This window comes from Teleopsis dalmanni, chromosome 2 (assembly GCF_002237135.1).
Source record: "Teleopsis dalmanni isolate 2A chromosome 2, ASM223713v2, whole genome shotgun sequence".
NCBI classification, from domain to species: Eukaryota; Metazoa; Arthropoda; class Insecta; order Diptera; family Diopsidae; genus Teleopsis; species Teleopsis dalmanni.
This window is the reverse complement of record NC_051847.1, coordinates 38,288,452-38,309,670: the sequence shown is the minus strand read 5'-3', so window position 1 is coordinate 38,309,670 and position 21,219 is coordinate 38,288,452. Positions and strand designations below refer to the sequence as shown.

Sequence of the window (21,219 nt, the reverse complement as noted above, 5' to 3'; positions counted from 1 at the left end):
AAGATATGGACCTATGGGGTTTTGACAATTAGCATTGTAGAGACATTTTTAAGCGGTCATATCTCAGGCTTTATAAATGCTAGAGACTTGAAATTTGTTGTATTTTAAAGATAGTTGATTGACCTTTTAAGAACTAATTGTTTAAATAATTGATATTGCTTATATTTAAGTACTAATATTAATTGGTAAATTTAATAAAAAGAAATGTTCCAAATGTATCCCGGTAATTGGCATTTTATGTATTTTATTTAGATGCAGTATATATTAAATTTTAGTAAAAAATAAAAATATTTGTTTTCTATTTGTAATATGATTCTACAAAAAATTCAATGTTTCAGAACGTTATTGACCTTCACCTCACACTAAACACATACCACACGATTTTTCAGTAAAAAAAAAAGAACAGATCAAAAAAATTTTTATCAGCTAAATCACAGATGATGAGATCATCCTTTGATAAAATCCGTCCGATTTACATATAAAAGAATAATCCATATACACTGATTACTGCTAGTAAAAAATGTTTATATAACGCTCGAAACAGCGTTGTATGGTCAGCCAAATTTCAATAAATTAAATAAATTTTTGTCCTTGTCATTTCTTTGCTATTCGAATCCGTCTAACTTTTAAATATGTAGTTTTTTTTCGTCATAAAGACGCGTCACTATCGGCAAAAAAAAATTAACATTATAAATAGGTACATAATTTTTATATAAATTATATTCTAAACGTTATCATATTATGTCATATAAAAATTTTCTTTTGTATAAACTAAAATTTTTTCTGAAAAACCTATGCAATAATATTAAAGTTAAGGAAAGTTAAAGTTTACATAATTTATGATTAAATAAATATTTTAATATTAAAATAATGGTAAAAAAGCAACGAAGAAATACAATGCGAATTATTAACCTTTTAACTCTCACATATTTTATTTAAGTCTTCAGATTATTTTATAAATATAATATGATTATTAAATTAACTAAATGATTATATATTTGAAATTATTAAATAAAAGTCGTAAAGGTTAACAGCTTTGTAAAGCCATGGAGTGAAAAATTTTATGCCAAACCTATAGGGTATAATGGGAAATTTCTATTATAAGTCAGCGTCTACATGATTAATTTTTTTTTTGAAGGAGTGAACTGAAATTTAAAATTACTATTTTCATATTATAACAATGAGTAAATTATTTTGAATTTTTTACTTAAATTATATCTTCATTATATATGAAATGTAGACCACAAAAAATTGAAGTTTATACTACAGTTTTTGAAATAGACTTAGTATAATTGACTCCCCCTTCTGAAACTCGATTGCACTGTCATAACACGCATTAGCTCAGTTGTTAATTCAACTCTCTTAACAAATTTAACCGAATATTATTTGCATTTCTTTCATTCTTGAACTTGTTTACAATGTTTTATGTTTACGCATCGCTGATTTCTTCCGGGAAAACAATAGAGAACCGCAGATTCTTAACACGAAGACACTTGTTTCGCTACACTATCTGATATTACGAGTAGCAAAGAACGGTAGAGTTAACGCATGCAATAAAACTTTTAAAAATCACTCAAGTCTGTCAATGCTTAAACAAGCTGCATTTGGTATTGTTTCAGTCTAAGCAAATACAACCACTGTTCGCTATCTCATGAATTTAGATAGTTGGTGCGATATTTTTTTTCTACAATATTTGATTTAATAAATCTCAAATTACGGTTGTCTATGTTTAACAACTGCTTGCGATTTCCTAACCTATAATACGGATTGCGTTTTATGAGTCAAATCACCGCAACAAGACTTGTTAACACAAATGCTCACTTGCATATATGATCAGCAATAAGATCTGGTTGGACAATAGATCCGCGCTGGACAATAGACGGTGACTATTTGTTCCATTTGGTTAAGCTAACATAATTTTGACTTGTCATTTTCGTCAATGACATTTGTCGATTCGTTGTTATTCTATTGTTGGTATTGTCAGAGAAGAGAAGAAAAGATGCGAATATATACGACCACATATGAAAACGAAAAAGTACTATGGATACGTGTACACAGTAAAACCTGAAACTCTTAATTATTCATGCGTTGGTTGATGAATATGACTATGGCAAAAAAAAAAAAAAACAAAACATTTCCTCATTCTTTTCATGATTGCATACATTATATTCTGAACGAGCTTATCTCAGACTCTTATCTCAATCATAGCTATAACTCATAAATTTAAGCTTGTTCTCACACCCACTCTATGTGGTCTACGTAATTGAATTTCTTTTGTTTGAAGTAGTTTATTTTTCATTATATTTTACTATATAACATTTGCTATGAGATCTTTAAAAAAATTAATTACTTTATTCATTACATTTAATTTTAATCATTTTAATTTCTTTTATTTCAGGTGAGTTAACTCAAGTTTCTGTAACTCAAACATATTCAAGAAAATGAGGTATGATAAGCACGTTTATTGTAATTAAATAAATTCTTTTTAAAATTTTTATTATAGTTAACTTTCAAAAATAAACGTTTTTTTTTAAATGAATTATTAATAAAAATTAAAAGAATTATTTTAATTTTTTTATAAATTAATAAGAAAAACCTAGCAAAGGTTATAATATAAAAATTTAATATCATCAGTTTTAACATCTGACCAACATGAATTATTCTAGTCCAACTTCAGCTAGATTCAGTTGTAGTACTTGTACCAAAATTAATGCTGCAATATAATTTTAATCCAATCATTATAAAGTATATTAAAGCAAAATTTTTCATTAATGACTTCATATATATTATAAGTATTTTCATCTTCTGTCTTCTGAAAGTACATTCCGTATTTGCGTATATTAATTAGTTAATAAAATTTTAAAAATCATATCAAAATTAGTCACTATATTTATATTTCTAATTATTAAAATTACTCACAAATCCTCTTAAATGACATAGTGAACATAAAAAAAAATATGATAGCATGCAGAATAAATAATCAGTTACAACATAACACACACAATATTACACTTTATAAAAATACAAACAACACAAATTCAATCCGATCACCAAATACTTCTCACACAAATAAATTTAATGCAAATGCTCTATGTTTGTATAGGCTGGTGCAGGATTTCTTTTACGTTGAGAAATCAAAATTATATTGGTACTTACTTTTTCTTCAATTTTTACTTTGGTACATTGCTTTCTTTAAGATAGAAACGGTTAGCTGATTGCTTAATATAAGATCGAGTAAATATAGCTAATATATAACAGCTGACTCTATGTAAAAATTTGACGAGGTTGCTTATATTTAATTAACTCTGGTTCTACTTAACTTTTGAAAGGTCATAAATGATATGGCCTTCATATTTCAATTGTAAAACTTCTGAGTAATATAAATTTTTAAAATAACATTTGTTCTCACAGAACAGAATTATAACAATATGCAGTCTATCTGGGACTATCTTATATCGTTCACATAAATATAAAAATGTATGTAATCAGAAGTTTGTCATTTGGAATATGTAAGCTATGTTATTCTTGACTTTTCCAAAGTTATGTAGATCCAGAGGTAATTAAATGTAAATGCAGCTATATAATCTACACTTATAAAGCTATACAGCTATATATCAATATATACATATATATATACCATATATATATGTATTGCTATATATTTATATATGTGGCTATATATAGATATATATATATCTATATATATAAATATGCAGTTATATATAGTTATATATATCTATGAAAGTATATATATTTATAAATGCTTTTTTATATATTGTATAATACTAGCCCGTTCCATTATTTATTTGTAATTTATAACATATCACATAATTTTTTTTTACATTTTTATACCAGACATTCCATTACTCGAATCTCTGAAATCTTGCTACCAAACACACTTAAGCCTTATCTTTTTAATTATATATAAAATTTTATATCATATTTGATAATTCAAGTATTGTTAATTAAGTTCTTCTTTTTATTATTTTTGCTTTGGTTATTCCCACACTTATATCTCAAGTTTTAAATATTATTAAAAAATGAGTAAACAATCATACTCCTCACAAATGAAAGTATGATTATCATTTATTGACTTTTAAACCCAACATATGATTTTATAAAATATTTTATCAATTTTTTTAAGTACAGAATTTTAATTTTATTTGTGTACAAAAATTTGTATACAAATTTAATACAAGTTTTGTTATCTCTCAACTCACACGATATAATTTACTAAATACTTGATAAAAACTAAATCGCGTGATTTTTTTTTATTCTATACGTAATCGCTTTAAATAAATAAAAACAAAAATTTGCACTCATACATATTTATAGAACGCTATAATGTCTACAAAGCAATTAAATTTTATTTTAATTATGGAGTGAAAGTATTCAATATTTATAAATTAACCATTAAAGACCTATAACTGGTTATGATACTGGTTAAGAAATTCTCTCTTAAATTCTAATAAGTAACTTTAATCACATCACATCACATCATGTCATCACATCATATCTTATTTTTTAAATAATTATAAAAATTAATATATATAATATATACATCGCAAGACTATTTGTGTTCTAATGTGATACGTTCCTAATACTTTTCCGAATCAGTCAATATAGTGTCTATTCTTAGAATTCACTTAGGTGCTTTGCCTTATTGTGTTACTATATATAAATTCAAGATATTTAAAGGAAAGATATTGTAACTGTCTAAAACCATATAGAAATTGAGCAACCGGCATATTAAATCTATGTTGTGCTTGCTCACGCAGTACAGTGACAAAGCACCTTTGTCGTCCTACTCAGAGGTACAACAAATGACAAAGAATATTCAAAGAATATTGATATCATTACAGAGCATTTCAATGAGATTCCTTAATTTCCTTCTCTGCTTATCTTTCAATTTTCCTATCACGTATAGAATTCCTCAATATATGAAGATTTCTACAACTGTTTGCACGATAGAGGCAGCTTATCCAGATTTTTCGTATGTTAGTTTAATTAATCTGAAACCCACAAATATCTATAGAAACAAGATGAATATTTACCTATAGAATGGTATAAATATATTCCTATTCAATTTATTGTCCACCTTTAAAGCATATTTCTCTGTCTGTCTCATTTTCTCTCTGTCTGTCTCTCTCTCTCTCTGTCTCTTTCCCTATTTCTGTCCACGGTTACCATTTATGGTACTTTAGTACCAAAATTGGTACTTTTTTTTCGTTTGGTTCTCATGTTAAAAAAATGGTACATTTTTGACGACCCAACTTTATTGTGGATATTTCCAATTAATTTTTTTTATAAATGCAACTTTGCACTATTTCATATTTTGTTCATTTATGTATAACACTATGAAAAACACAGAACGAAAAAACAAAAAGGTCCAAAAAAATTTTGGACCTTTTTTTACAGAAATGGTACCTTTTTAAACCAATTTTGGTACAGGAAAAAATTTTCAAGTGGCAACCGTGTTTCTGTCAGTCTTTCTCTCTCTTTGTCTATATTTCTCTTTATCTGTCTCTCTATATATGCCTTTCTCTATTTCTGTCGGTCTTTCTCTCTCTGTCTGTCTCTCTCTCTCTCTCTCTAATAATTTCTCCAATTACAACAAATTCCACCTCAAAGGCACTGCAGTAATCAAGTATACTAACTATTTAGTTGTTTTCATTCTCTACTTATCTTTACTAATTCTACTTATCGCTTATTTATGATAGAACCCTCTTTTAATATAGGACCTCCCAAAAATCATATAGAAGGAAATTAGGCAATAAATTTGCTGCCGAAATTAGAAATGGAAAAATGTAATCAATATTTGTAACTTAGTAACTTTGAGTCAAAATCTGTTAAATAAAAGTTATAATTTTTAGAAGTAGAGTATTAGGTATAGAATTAATCATAAATGAAATTTTTAGAATTAGAAATTAGAAAAAAATAATTCAGCTATTATTTCTTGATAAAGGATTAATATTTGTTTTACTAATTTATGTTTATATTATTTTTATATATTCATTTTACTTTTAATATTATTTATTTATTTATATAAAATCAATTTTTTTTGTTTTTGTTGTTAATTATTTTTATACTTAAGGAGTATCAGTAAGTGAAATACGATTTTTTTTTTAATATATCATACAAGCAAAGTATCCAAGTAATTATCATCATCAATTCTTAACTATCAATATTAAATTAAAGTGATTATAAAAAATTTTGCAAACAGTCTTTATCTTGTTTGTTTTGATTTAGAGTAAAAACTTTCCATAAAAATCTACTAATCGAAATATTTATAATTATTTCAATTGCTCACCGCCGAAAGGTTTATAAAAAATTTTTTCCAATCAAAACAAAATCTCATAAAACGTGGCCCACTTTACGCAAAAAAAAGAAAGTAAAAAAACTTAATAACAAAACAATAATATAGATACAGTAATCCCCCCTATTACGCGCTAGATTGGTTATAGGGGTGTTCCCACTTACCCCGTATACACACGTGCAAAGTTACGCGAAGCTAATTATGGACTGTATAAGTTCCCGCGTTATATGCGGGAATGCCAGTGTTATACGGGAGATTGAAATCGCGTAATATGAAAACGCGTTATATGGGTACCGCGTTACTGTATTTAGGGGATTACTGTACTTAATTTTTTTGCAAATAAAAACCAACAAATAATAATAATTATAAAATAAAAAATAAAAAAACAAATATGAAAGATTTTGTATCTCAGAATAAAGAGAGTAAATATCACTGATAATATTCATCGAAGAAATACCACAACTGGCATTGTTTGGTGCTTGTGCAAAGCACTTCAGCGCCTTTGATAAAGAGCAGAGTGATTTCACTATTTTTAATAATTGATTATTATCACAAAATACCAATTAAGATATTAAAAAAAAATTTATTTAAAATTTTTATATCTCAATCCTATGTATTTTTCAAAAATTTCGCACATATAAAATTTCTTTAAAATTTATTATAGCGATGTCTTTCACCGACTCTTCTTAAGCATTTGAAAAAAGTTGCCACCTCTCAAGTAATATCTAGAAATGGCAGAAATGTTTTTGGGAAAATTCGTTTTTTAATAAATTTTTTTTTTTTTAATCTTTTAAGTAGCAATAAAATTAGCATACAAAAGTTTCATTGTAGCAAAAGTTTGCGCAGTTTTCTTTTATTGCTGAGAAAGCCATAAATTTTATTTTTATACATAAAACTGACTGTTTTTTAAGCGCCATGTTTAGTTATCTAAATTTTGATAAAATCAAATAAATTTATCACCTTAAAGTAACTAACATGATATGTACTAAATGTCTTTTGTAACACTAAAACTTTTGAATAAATTAAATTCAAGAAATGCTGAAAAAGTTTTAATTTATTTTATTTTAAAGTTTCATAAATAAAAAATGATTTATATATATATATCATGTAATATGCTAATGTCTCCGCCTAAAATTTTGACCTAGATTTGTAACTTTTGAGAAAATCGGATTACAGTATTAAAAATTGTATTCTTTAATATTGTATTCTTTAACCTGTACCTATTATTACTGACTTAAGGCTATGTACTGTAACTAGATTTTAGTTTTTAATACATTATTTTAAATTAAAGAATTATTAATTATATGAAGTAAAAAAGTTGTTGTTTTTTTAATATCTGCCAGATATTAACTAAATTATCTGTTGTTTCTACACCAAATTTAAGTTAATCTACGAATTCAATCCTTCGTTAATCTAGTTTAGCTAGATTTTGGTTAATCTAGAAACTGAAATGAAGAAAAAATACTAACAACTGCTGAAACTATCACTGATGAAATTCATTACTTTGCTCTGAACGGCTGGAATCTTCACAGAATTTATTAACTTAGGATAACTATAAGAAAACACCCTTTTACACTGCCTATTAACAGGACTCACCAAATTTTCGATATTAAAAAAGTATTGGAAGTCAAATTAAATTCGAAAAAAAGAAGATAATCGAGAAAAGAAGAAAAAACTGAAGTTTTTGTGCCAAAGACCAAATACATAGCACCCATATGAAAATATTCTTTGTTGTCAACCAGAAAGAATCACTAACAAATTATGTTCATAGTCTGTATCTGCAATAATTATTAAAAAATGAACAAAACCACACTATGAGATAGTCAAGCTGCCATTCAAAACGTAAGTTCGTACTAGATTAACTCCAAAATAGTATTATTGGAGAAAATAGAATTATATTCAGAAATGACATGACCTAGACATGGATACTACAGACGATCTCCGTAGGGCTCTTGAGCATATAGTCATCCTAGAAAATGAGCATGTCAATGAACTCACTTTATGGCAATATTAGAAGCTTGACTTTTATATGGTAAAGGCAAAGAAGTATGTGATGAAGTGCAGCTGGAATTCTTTGACACTCTTACAGATTTTAAATAATCAAAGATGCTATTCTGAAATTGTAATAGCATATAATACAAACTGTGTGTTGGGTAATCTAAAAATAGGTAAATGCAATTAAAAAGGCTATTAATGAAACCTGAGCACCATTTACATTGTATCAAATCCATTTTGCAGATTCTGTTACGAGAAATCTGAGTTACCAGAACACAAATTAGAAAGTGCAATGCAACCATATATAAAAGACGAAAATGATTTAGCTGACTTTCTTAAGTGCCAGTGGACAACAAGACTATATAAAATCTTATAAAATTTCTCTATACCTGTAGATAAAAGTACAAAAGATCTCGTATCATTATTATTATTATTGTTAGGGGATGTGGCACTGCGGGTCTATTGTGCCCCTTCTGGGTGGAGAGTAGGTCTTTAAGATCTTTTGCGTCAATAAAAAGTAGTATAGAACCTACTTTACAGATTTTTATTGCCTCTTGCCGACTTCTCATTCTCTTTACAGAGCATACAGTTTGTATCCTTAGGTATTCCCAATATTGTAAGGTGTTATTTTAGTGTACAGTGCCCTGTTAGAATTCCTGTGTTGATTCTAAGTTTTTCTTTTGTTAGATTCATATAGTCCTGGTATCACTTGTTGTTATAGGTACCAATAAGTGTTTTGGACTGTTTTAATCCTGGTATATTATCCCAGTAATCCTTTTTATTCTAGTTCTCCTTTATTTTGACGAGGGAAAGGAGCGTACTAAGTCCAAGTCCACAAAAAGGTTCCGGCTCTATCATCAGTGATCTTGAATCATAGTATTTAAACATCTCGCAACCGCGATGCAATACAAAGCTCTTACTTTAAAATTGAAAATAGTGTTTCTTTAATACAACATTATTTTTATAACTAAAAATTAAGTTTTAAATTATATCCATTAAAGGTGATCGTATTTCCAACACCCTCATATATTTTGAGCTTTGAATTTTTTTTCGTTTTATCAGATGAATTTTAACTATCCAATAATACTATTGATAAATGTATAATCCGCGTATATATAAAAATTAATTTTCCATTGAGTGTGAGTAGGTAACATTTTAAGTTTGTACTAAAAATGATATATGTTATAACAAAAATAAATAAATTTTTAATTTGTTTAACAAACTGAAATGTTTTTTAAATTGGAAAAATTCTATTCAGTCATTATACATTTCTTTTACTTTTTTATATTAAACTCTTTTCACTAAATGAAAGTACAAAATTTCCAACTTGAATATATTTTAAACCAAAGCTTACTATCTTTAGTTTTTTATTTTTTTCAATTTAAATAATAAATGAGTAAAATACAATTAAATAATTAAACTTTTTAATGTCGTAACTGGCAAATCTGCGAATTATATTCATTTGTTTGCAAAATTGTGCATTTATGGTCTTTTTTTCTTACATGTCACCGAGTTACTCATCATTCGGAAAGTGACAGCTGTCATTTTTCATCTACCAAAGTAGAATTTGCCTTTCATGAATAATTGAAAAGTGCTTTTTTGCAACAATAAAAGTTTTTTATGCTTTCCTTACATCTCCTAAAAAAGTTATTATTCATTCAATTAAAAAAGTCTAATAGAAGATATGTATGAGTATGCGAATACTTTAGATAAATATACAAAAAAAGTAAAGAAATACCATCATGAGAAAAATTCGAAAGAAAAATCTTCTCTAATCCATATTAAAAGTGTATCTTCCGTAGAAATGGTAAATTCTTTTAACGTAACTAATTTAATTTTTTATTTCTAACATTTAATATAGAATGGAATATAAAATTTGAATTACATTAAATAAAAATTTAATTTTGAACCATTCGATCAACAAAATAGTAATATTTTTCATATAAAACAATAAAGTAATGGAATGTTATACTTTATTCATAATAAAAAATCGAATAAATTTCTAGTAAGAAAATAATTTTAAAACAATAATACTAGTTCTAAAAATGAAAAAATAATTATAAATTTATAGTTAGCTCTTTTATCATTCCGAAAGTAATCGTAAATAAACTGTGTTTGAAATTTTGATCCAACTTTTATTTCAGTACATTATTTGGACCTTGCCGTTAGGTGTGAAAGACCTTATTCAATTGCTCTCCGCCGTACAACTTGTAGTATATGATCTTTTTCAGATAAAATTTGATGTCTTGCCGGCACAAAACTGTCAGCAGCTCAGTCATAACTAAAAAGATGTTAGTCCGTTAAGTTATTGTATCCATAGATGCGATCCATTGCATCACACAAAAAAAAACATTCCAATGATGATATAATTTTTGTGGGTATTTAAATCGGAGTTACACGTCTTTGAAATATTTAGCGCAACAAAGCCAGAAGTAGCATCATCCATTTGAAAGCATATATCTTTTACATCCATATGTTCAATAATAGGAATATGTTTGTGTTAACTTTTCGTCATACTTAAAAAGTACTAGCCAACCTCTATTCAAAATGGACTTTTTTTAGATACAATGGTTTTCCGGCGGCCCGGAAAGTGAGTGTCCGACTCGCAAGGACTAAACCAATCTTCGGTATTTTGCCTGTAGTGCGTCTGCCCATATTTCGCTTCCGTATAAAAGAATGGAATTTACCGTAGCCATGAGGAGCTGTCTTTTACTCTGTGTGGGTCCCCTTATGTTTGTCATAAGTCTGCTCAGTGCTGCTGTAGCTTTTCCCATGGTAGAGTCACCATGCTAGACTTTCATAATGTGAACCCATTGAACACCTATTAAACGTTTTAAGAATAATAAACATTAAATAAACATAATATCTTAATTGATAGTTCTGTTTCTTATAAGACCGGTACTGACACCAAAGTATTTTAAAAAAATTACTTTTAAATCAATTAATATTTCTCCTATTTAAAGGAATACTTCATTTAAATAACCAAAAGCATTTCTGTTCCAAGAACTTCTTTAAAACAAATAAATCAACTACCCGCTATAAAAACAAAAATATTGTTATATTATATGTGGATATCTATTTTGTCGCATTTTAAACATCTTGGTAAAAGCAGTCTGTTCTTTCCTCACAAATAATATCAGAAAAATTTAAATAAAATAATTTCAAATGTCTTTGAGATGACTCAGTAACCCTGTTATCAGATTTATGACTATTTTATAGAGCAAAAAAAATTATATTCATTTCTATCAGAAAATAGACAAAACAATTTCAAATGCATTAACTATATGATGATATATAGTATATACAGTAGCTTTCAAGATTTTATTCAGAAAATCAATCAACAAAAACAATAATACTTCTCAAAAAAAATGTCTAACCTCCCCGACGGGGAATTGAACCCCGGTCTCCCGCGTGACAGGCGGGGATACTAACCACTATACTATCGAGGACTTGATATATATATTTGATTGCATTCAAATAATTTTAAAAAGATGTCTTTGATTAAAATTTGCATATTTTAATTTTTTTTAAGATCATTTTTATTTTAATTAGATTCTTTTTTTATAAACTGATTTTAATATTTAATTTTGATTAATTTTTGAAATTATATTCAAAATGAACAACAATCAAAAATGCATTTAAAAAATAAATTTTAAAGTATTAATTTTAAAGCATATAATAAGTGTTTTTTAGGATATTATCATAAGTTTATTTATTTGAAATATATGACTGAATTTATAAAGCCAGAACCAAATAAAAATGAATCAAAATTCGATATTATGATAATAGGTTTACTATAAAATCACAACTCAATATATCACAGATCAAGATATCCTACCAAAACTATTTACTCCAATTAATTACTTTTAAACGAAAGTAAGAAAATTATTTTTATTTTATATAATTTTTATTTATATACTTTTTATTTTATTTAATTTATTTCTTATTTAATTATTAAAAATACAAAATTCTCTCTGATGGTTTGATCGTCTCAGTATACATATATTATATATAAAATATTTTGTAGAGAGGTGTCGAATAGTAGAGAAGTACAACAACAAAAATTCTTTTTAGTTTATTTTAATTAATTGATTTGTTGGCTGACCATACGTCTGTTTCGAGTATTACCAAATATCCATCATCAGTGGTCTTAGAATTATAAATAAATAATTTTTTGATACTGCAAGTACCAAGGGGCTGAACTTGTGCCCTATCGTTGTTCATTAGCCAACTAATCCAATGCTGTACTTGACTTGTATGTTTGTAGATTTTCTGGAGTTTTTTTAATTTGCTGTGAAAGTTTATTAACAAATCCACTTGTTGTATTATATAAGAACACAATCATAAACCAGCTGTAGAATAATTAAATTAATTAATTCTATTTTATTTTCAATTATTAAATTTCAATACTATTCTATTCTATTCTATTCTATTTTATAAATTTTTGGTTTTGCAAGATACAGTAACTAGTAATTGTATTCCACATTCGTGTAGCAAATAAACTTTACTTGACAGAAATAATATCTAAGCCCTAACATTTAGAGGACTAACCTCTAATAAATAATCCATATTAACACTTACAATTATAAATATTGCAATAAAAACTTACAAAATTTTATGTGAATTTTGTATTGATATTCTATGGAAAATTCAAATTATTACTGCTCATTTGTTGAGTTGATTGCGATATGGTGTTAAGTTGAACGATATGTATACTAATTATATACCATATAAATTCTTTTAACCAATAAAGAAACTAATTATTTTTTTTGATGAACTAACAGATTATGTATTGAGTTTCACTTCCATTAAATTTTGGTTTACTTTTTTCAGGAAATAGAACAAACTAATAGAATCTACTATGGAACCTACTTACAACCCCGTATATAATTAAAATCTATAACTAATTAATTACTACCTTTCACCAAAGAAATTCTCTAAACATTCAAGATATGAAAAAAAGTAATTATTTAATTAAAATGTGGTGCCTTCAAAACCCTATTTGTTGCAAATAAAATTTAATTGTTAAAATAACAATTAAAATACAAACTTTTAGGAGTTTATTTAACTCGCTAATTGCGCAAACTGAGCACAGCGTATCGGTGCTGCATTTCTTAATGGGTCCCAATTTGAGCTTGAAAAGTGAAACTCTATATCATGGCCATTAACACAGTTTAACTAGCAGCTAGCAAATCTATGCATGCAGATTGCAACACCTTGACAGCTCCAACGGTTCCACTGCAATCAATTGGCGTTCAATTAATTGCACTGTGATCGACAATTGTCGTACGATCATTTGATTATGACATGGCTCTGCATTTAGACCACGACTACAAAAATGTCTACAGACTTCATTTCTGACTTGCACAAAAATGTTTGACTTGTTGAATTGCAGTTCATTTTCAGCTCCAATGCAACCATTAACGGAAACTGCGATTGGTAAGGTGCCTGTTGAAATTAATAGTTGGAATTATGGTTTGTAAATTTGATGTCGTTTTATGTCAAATTACCGACATTACAAAACATAAAATGTATTGAGTATTTATTGTGTGGCACCTGCTCAAAAGAATCATTGGAAAATGTGCAGATTATAGGTTTTGATTTGGAAACAATGTTTTCTCTTCATTCAAATTGCTAATCTGAAAGCGACGCTTTTACTTTAATACCACACTTGCCAACAATTTTCAAAACAATTTTCAAGAACTATTATTAAATTTTATAAAAAATTATATTTATTTAAACGTAATTGGTATCAGCAACATTTTTTCGCAAACTTTTAAAAACTAAATTAATAATTTAAAAGCAGGAATCAATTGATGGAAGACTACCACTGCAGTATTTCCAGGTAGACCAAGCAGACCAGCCTTGTTGTCCTTGAATTTTGCGGGCACAGGTAACGGAATCCTTAATGTTATCAGTCAATAAATTGTTGCAGCTCAATTTGCATTCGTTGTAAGAGAAACGACCGTTGGCAGGTTGGCACCAGTAGTAGTTGTTGATTTGGAAGATACCATAATCGTTGGAACCGTTTGAGTTAGTTGGGCCAACAACACCGGTACGGTATGAGCTCTCATGTTCAGCAATGCAAGTCCATTTTGACAAATCGGATTTTGGTACACCTAAAGCATACATTTCCTTAGCCAAGGAGCAACGATCCATGGTTCTGCCAAAAGCAGGGGCTACCAAAGCCAAAGCGGCAATAAGAACTACAGCGAATTTCATGTTGTACTAAGTATTGGATTTCTACAGTAAACTGTTGACTCTTGCCATATAAGGTTGCTTTTTATACTAAAAAATTGCTTTCAGTTCAAGTGCCATATCAGCTGAAAAATATATTCTATCTGATATAATTTAAAATAATAATATACGATAATAAGTATAGGTATGCTGAGATAAAGAAATTATTAAATAATATAATATAAAGTAATAATTGTTTTTGTAACTAATATCACAGCACCTTTTTTAGAATCGATCTCGTTAAGTGCTTGATTTAAAAAGGTTTGCTTACATCATACATTGGTGGATGATAAGATATAGCCTTAAACTTGAATAGCACGAGTCTTAGCGCAAAGGCAATTTTTTTTTTCTAAATATTTTTGTTCTATGTTTTTCATGCATGTGTCTATGTTTCTATTGAATAATTAATAATTTATATATTATTTTTAATAGTGATCAAGTTTCATTATGTAAACTCAAATAAATGAGCAATAGCGTAATGTTACGTAGGTATGTACTTACAATTAAATTTAATAAGTGTCAATATGTTTATGAACGTTTAATTGAGTTAAATATTAATTATATATTATATATATCATAAATCATGATTTTTCTATTAAAATTTGTCTTTATATTAAAAAAAAAATCATATTTTTTAACAATTTTATCAGAGTACTCTATCTAGATATTTTATAGATCGCTGTAAGCTAAGGTTGCGATGTAGATGCTGATATAAGAGTCGAACACTTCTGCACCATCGCCTTCTTTAGTCTTGGAACCATCGCGAGATTACTTCTGTTTCTAAATTACATCTGTCATTCCAGTCGGTGCAGTCCAGTCCTTTCAGTCCATACTATCGGGTATAAGGACTTCAAATTTTCTGCCAAACTGAAATTTGGTGCGATTTGTCCTCTATGTCAAAAGCAGTTATTGATAACTAAGTGCAGTCTATCTCCACTTAAAACTGTTGCCTTTTTAATAAAGAAATATAGAAAGATAAGATGGATAGATTCCAGTGCTATTGTCAGACAAAATAAAAAATTTTAACAGTTTTTTATATACATCTTTCTGTAAAAATAAAAGCATGACGAGTAACAGAGTTCTAGGCTTTCAACAGACTAGAATTTTGCGACTGAAATGTTTTTCTTTACGTCATTTAAAACACCTAAGATCGCTTCTTGATATTCTTAGGGGTCTATCATATCAGCCAATTACTAACATATGCTTTGATATGGTGAAATGGTGCTCAAATTAACGCCATGGATTTTTTGTTCGCCAGACTACAAAGCAGCATATGCCTAGACATAGCCAGCATGTATTACTGACTACTACTTGTGCCGATGTTTTAAATGCCTTCTTTGACTGTATTTTCTCTTCAAATACAAAAGAAACGGTGAAATCAGACTTCAGACTTAAATTAAATGGTGTGTTGCAAGACTTCTTAACTTCTTTCAATTAAATTATATCTTTCCGACACTGATGTTTGTGAGTTTCGTAAAATTGACGATTAAAGCTCAAAACATATTTTTTATAAAGTCTTAGTTTATAGCTGACAAAGATTTTACCAATTAGCGGCATTGTTATGACTCCATACAAAGTCTAGAACAACAAAGCGCGAACTATGCTATCCTTTATTTAAAACTTATCGAAGTTATCCTGAATATCAGACCTTGATATCCAATTGATTTAGTAGGCATTTGAGATATGGAGCTCTTGTCGGTGACAAGTACCATATTCGAATAAACCACGAACTATACGAGCCTTACCTTACCATATTGACATTATCCCATGAATTAACATCCAGTAACTTGGCAAACTTAGCCAAGCTTACTTAAGTATTTTATATTTTATGATTACTTATTTAAATCATTATTTTATTTTATTTACTTCATTTTATTATATGATTTTGTTTTATATTATTTTAAAATTTAAACTAATAGATAAAAAATCAAATTTTAAAATTATGATATAATTGATTGCTTAAAACTTCTTTTTCTCTAAAGAGTTAGCAAAGCTTATCATCGAGATCCTATTTCGTGCATCTTAAAATGTACTTTCATATACTTTCATAGTTTATAAGTACTTTTATATATGTGAATATAAAAGTATACTTCATATAGCCTTCTATTTAGAAAAAAATATACAACTAAATTTTTAGTTTTTTCAAATTTATTTTATTTTCTTAAAAAAACAAAATCAGAAATCGGATAATTGAAAAAAAATCTTAGAAACAACTATTAATGCTAGGCAGGGCCCCATTGCAATATTTCCATGTGGACCAAGCAGACCAGCCTTGTTGGCTCTTAACTTTACGGGCACAAGTTACGGAGTCCTTGATGTTATCAGTCAGTAACGCATTACAACTCATTTTGCATTCGTTATAAGAGAAACGACCGTTGGCAGGTTGGCACCAGTAGTAGTTGTTAATTTGGAAGATACCATAATCATTGGAACCGTTTGAGTTAGTTGGGCCAACAACACCGGTACGGTATGAGCTCTCATGTTCAGCAATGCAAGTCCATTGTGGCAATTCAGATTTTGGTACACCCAAAGCATACATTTCCTTAGCCAAGGAGCAACGATCCATGGTTCTGCCAAAAGCTGGAGCTACCAAAGCCAAGGCAGCGACAAGAAGTACAGCGAATTTCATTTTGCTTTGATTTTCTAAGGTGTTTACAGATAACTGATGAAATACCAATGATTTTCGCTGGTTTTATAGTGAATTCAAAATGCATTACTTGAATTTCACTTTAATATCTTAAGTGCATTACACCATAACAGCTAATTATATATTATATTTTTGCTCCTATTATAAAAGCCACTTCAGACATTCGATTGACATTCAAGCTTTATCACACTTACGATTTTAATTAATTTGAAACGTTTATTTAAATTACATTTTTACTTTCTAATATTACTCACTGACTGATAACAATTTTTTAAGTCACAAATGTGGCATCTATCAAATTCAAGAAATTTTTTACAATTAATCCTAATACTAAATGAAAAGCAGATCTAATTTTTTTAATATGTATTTAAATTAATAGGTGCCATAAATATATAATCTGATATTCCTATTATAAATTTGATGAGTAGTCATCTTTTAATTTAAATAATTATCAGTGAACCAATTTTAAGTTCAAGAAACGTTTTCACTTAGTGCGCTTTATACGATTATTGTAGAATTATCGAACAATTTTCCCACCAAGTCGAAATCTGAATATAGAGATTAAAAAAAAACCCAAATGATGAATTTACTTAAGCTATTTATAAATTTCAGCATCACTTATCAAAAATAAATGAATTATATTTTTCATAAAAACAATTCATTTTGAAAGTTTCATATTGTATATAAAGCATCTTTCACATGAGAAGCAAATCATAATTATTCTTCAACCACTTGAACACAAGTCAACATGAGAGTCGCATCTGTCATTATTGTGGCTCTAGCTTTAACAGCGACAGCCTTAGGCAGGACTATGGATCGTTGCTCTTTGGCTAGGGAATTATACTCAATGGGGATACCATATTCTGACTTGCCACGATGGACTTGCATTGCTGAAAGGGAAAGCTCTTATCGTACCGGTGTTGTTGGTCCCCCAAATGGAGATGGCTCAAGGGATCACGGTATTTTTCAAATCAATAGCTTGTACTGGTGCCAACCTGATAATGGAAATTTTTCTTATAATGGCTGTCATATAAATTGCAATGCTTTATTAGGCAATAATATACGCAACTCAATCACATGTGCTGCTAAAATTAAAAACCAACAAGGATGGTCTGCCTGGTCAGTTTGGAGATTTTGCAATGGTGCTCTACCAAGTGTAAATGATTGTTTTTAATTAAATTCTAGTAGTATATTATATGCTATATAAAAAGTATGTTTTAATTAAAATAGTATTTATTATTTTAATTATAATTAAAAGTATAGGTATATATTAATAATACAATCAGCTTATTCAATGTATCATTCGAAAACTGATTGCTATACTTAGTTAATATAATTACAAAAAATATTTATATATGTGTAATGACCAATAAAAGTTTTAATTAAGAAATTCACATTACTGCTTTAGACTACTCGTACTTAAAGAAAGCAATTAGTACGAAAAGTAAGGTTACTTTAGACGTCCTATATAACACATTTAGTTTGGTTTTTCTGCATAGCCTTAATCGAACAAATCTTCCAATGAAATCAAAGCTTTGAGTCCAGTTTTTTTTTAAAAAATATTTTTTTAAAAATATATTCGTTTGTTTAAGGAAACAAAAATCCTTATACTACATAAAGAATTTTATGGTATTTTGGTATTTATCTTCGATAGTAATTCATAAAAATGTTTACTGAACAAATCTCGGCGATAAAGTTTTTCATTCCAAACGAGAATTTTTATATACAATATAATTCATTAAATAATTAAGAAATCACAACGCATACCATGTGCTTGGGGAGTGCCTGGCACTGATGCACAAACGGAAGAAACACCTAGAAGGATATTTCATCGACCACAAGGATTCAAGATTAGGAAAGATAACCTCTATACTGTCTTTCATTAAAGAAATCGGATTTGGAGAAACAATCTTATCCGACTAAGGGACACAATAGGTCTTTTACGTCGCAGTGCACTACCCCTTTTCAAATAAAAATAATAAGGAATCACAAAAAAGGAATTTGTGTTTCCAGAAGGAAGCCTACATAATTCACAAAGCTCATTATTTTTCATATTATTGACAACAAAATTAAAATATTAAAACCACATATCATACATTTTCCTATAAAAACAATGAAACTTTATTCAGTAACTATGGTTAAAATATCAAATCGGTATTGAGTTCAAAATAACTTAGAAGCATGAGTCAATTGATGGAAGACTACCACTGCAGTATTTCCAGGTTGACCAGGCAGTCCAGCCTTGTTGTCCTTGGATTTTACGGGCACAGGTGACGGAATCCTTAATATCATCAGTCAATAAATTGTTGCAGCTCAATTTGCATTCGTTGTAAGAGAAACGGCCATTGGCAGGTTGGCACCAGTAGTAGTTGTTGATTTGGAAGATACCATAATCGTTGGAACCGTTTGAGTTAGTTGGGCCAACAACACCGGTACGGTATGAGCTCTCATGTTCAGCAATGCAAGTCCATTTTGACAAATCGGATTTTGGTACACCTAAAGCATACATTTCCTTAGCCAAGGAGCAACGATCCATGGTTCTGCCAAAAGCAGGGGCTACCAAAGCCAAGGCAGCAATAAGAACTACGGCGAATTTCATATTGATTTAATGCTTGAAATCTAGTTATTCAAACTGAAGATTCAAAGACAAAATAGAGGTTTTTATATTAAATTTCTTTGCTGATAAGTTTTGCAAATAATTCCAAATTAAAAAATAATCTTAGCGCAGATTAAAAGTGAGAGCTAGATAATCTTTAGATATTGCTTTTAATATTTTGTTTTATAATTAGTTTAAATTAAATTTAGTTAATTTTATATATTTATCTTTTTATTTTGATTAAAAAAAGTTTTAAATTGTTTACAGATGTTTTTGGAGTTTACTTCGTCCTTTATCATTAATTACTATCGGTCATTAATCAGATGTAATTTAAATGTATTGATTGAATTGTTTGCCATAGATTACTGAAACAATCATGACATTAGTCACCTTAAACTTATATTGCTTATATATATATACCTGTACTTAACAGAATATTGAATAAATAAATAGTTATGATTTTAGAAAAAATAGAATTATTTGATTAATAGTATAATTGAATATATTATATTCCTTGAATACTAATAATCATATTATTATATTGTTGTATAAGAATGTGATAAACGTCTTAAATTCTAAATAAAAATATGTGTTAAGAATATTATTTTATGATAGCTTGATCGTCTTGACAAACCATTACAACTGTTGGATTTCGTTCTAGGGACTATGAAATACAATGGAATTGTGAAAAATGTATAGTTCATAAATGACTACTTTAAGGTAATAAATTTGAATACCTTCTTGATGATCTAACTGTCAATTGGAATATGTCATCAGAAATCAAATGATAACCCAGAAGAACATATGTTAACTTCTTTGGATCAATACAGGTATTGTCAATAGCAAGTGATTCCGTATGAACAGAGATAGAAGCTGAGAGAGTATGAACAATTAAAATAAAGCAGATAACTTTTAGACTATAAAGTTAAATATAAAAATTTAGAATAAGTAAATATTTATGTCCTTAGAACCTTATCAACCGAGAAATGACCCTACACAAACAAAACCCAAGACAAGTAAGTGAAAATGAACTGAATATACAAAAGATCGACATTTGGTAGTTCAGACGTATTTAAATACTGAAGTACTTATAAAAACATAATTTCAAAAAAATTATTAAAATGAACTGAATATAGTAAAATTGCTAATTGAACAAGCTTAAGTTTCAAGTAGTGTCATACGTTCATGTACTTTACTGTACTTCAATAATTATGAAAACTTGGTATTATCTTATCAGAATAGACAAAATAACAAAGTATTCAATTCAAATATAACATGCATTTTATAATTACAATGATATAAAAATACTTTGAATATACTACCTAAGCACATGTATGGATAAAATTTTGCACATGCCTCTCGAAAGTTAGAGATGTAGCCTTCCGCAATCTTTCATAATAAATATTATTAATTTCATTTAAAATTGAA

At 28.1% G+C, this 21,219-nt stretch overlaps 4 protein-coding genes and 1 non-coding gene across 5 annotated transcripts; 1 reads left to right on the top strand and 4 right to left on the bottom strand.

Moving 5' to 3' along the window:
* Window positions 1–11,688: 11,688 nt before the first annotated feature.
* Window positions 11,689–11,760, bottom strand: Trnad-guc. The gene has a single exon. It is a non-coding gene; the product is annotated as a tRNA-Asp (tRNA).
* A 2,260-nt stretch (window positions 11,761–14,020) lies between these two features.
* LOC119683155 (inactive lysozyme 1A-like) lies at window positions 14,021–14,582 on the bottom strand. The gene has a single exon (XM_038096767.1). The coding sequence runs from the start codon at window positions 14,531–14,533 to the stop codon at window positions 14,108–14,110; it is 426 nt and encodes a 141-aa protein (XP_037952695.1). The 5' UTR covers window positions 14,534–14,582; the 3' UTR covers window positions 14,021–14,107.
* Window positions 14,583–16,678: 2,096 nt separating this feature from the next.
* On the bottom strand, window positions 16,679–17,226 carry LOC119683152 (lysozyme 1). Its single transcript, XM_038096765.1, has one exon. The coding sequence runs from the start codon at window positions 17,175–17,177 to the stop codon at window positions 16,752–16,754; it is 426 nt and encodes a 141-aa protein (XP_037952693.1). The 5' UTR covers window positions 17,178–17,226; the 3' UTR covers window positions 16,679–16,751.
* A 706-nt stretch (window positions 17,227–17,932) lies between these two features.
* Window positions 17,933–18,374, top strand: LOC119683151 (lysozyme 1-like). The gene has a single exon (XM_038096764.1). It carries the CDS (start codon window positions 17,944–17,946, stop codon window positions 18,367–18,369), a length of 426 nt encoding a protein of 141 aa, XP_037952692.1. The 5' UTR covers window positions 17,933–17,943; the 3' UTR covers window positions 18,370–18,374.
* Window positions 18,375–19,288: 914 nt separating this feature from the next.
* Window positions 19,289–19,823, bottom strand: LOC119683156 (inactive lysozyme 1A-like). The gene has a single exon (XM_038096768.1). The coding sequence runs from the start codon at window positions 19,792–19,794 to the stop codon at window positions 19,369–19,371; it is 426 nt and encodes a 141-aa protein (XP_037952696.1). The 5' UTR covers window positions 19,795–19,823; the 3' UTR covers window positions 19,289–19,368.
* Window positions 19,824–21,219: the final 1,396 nt, after the last annotated feature.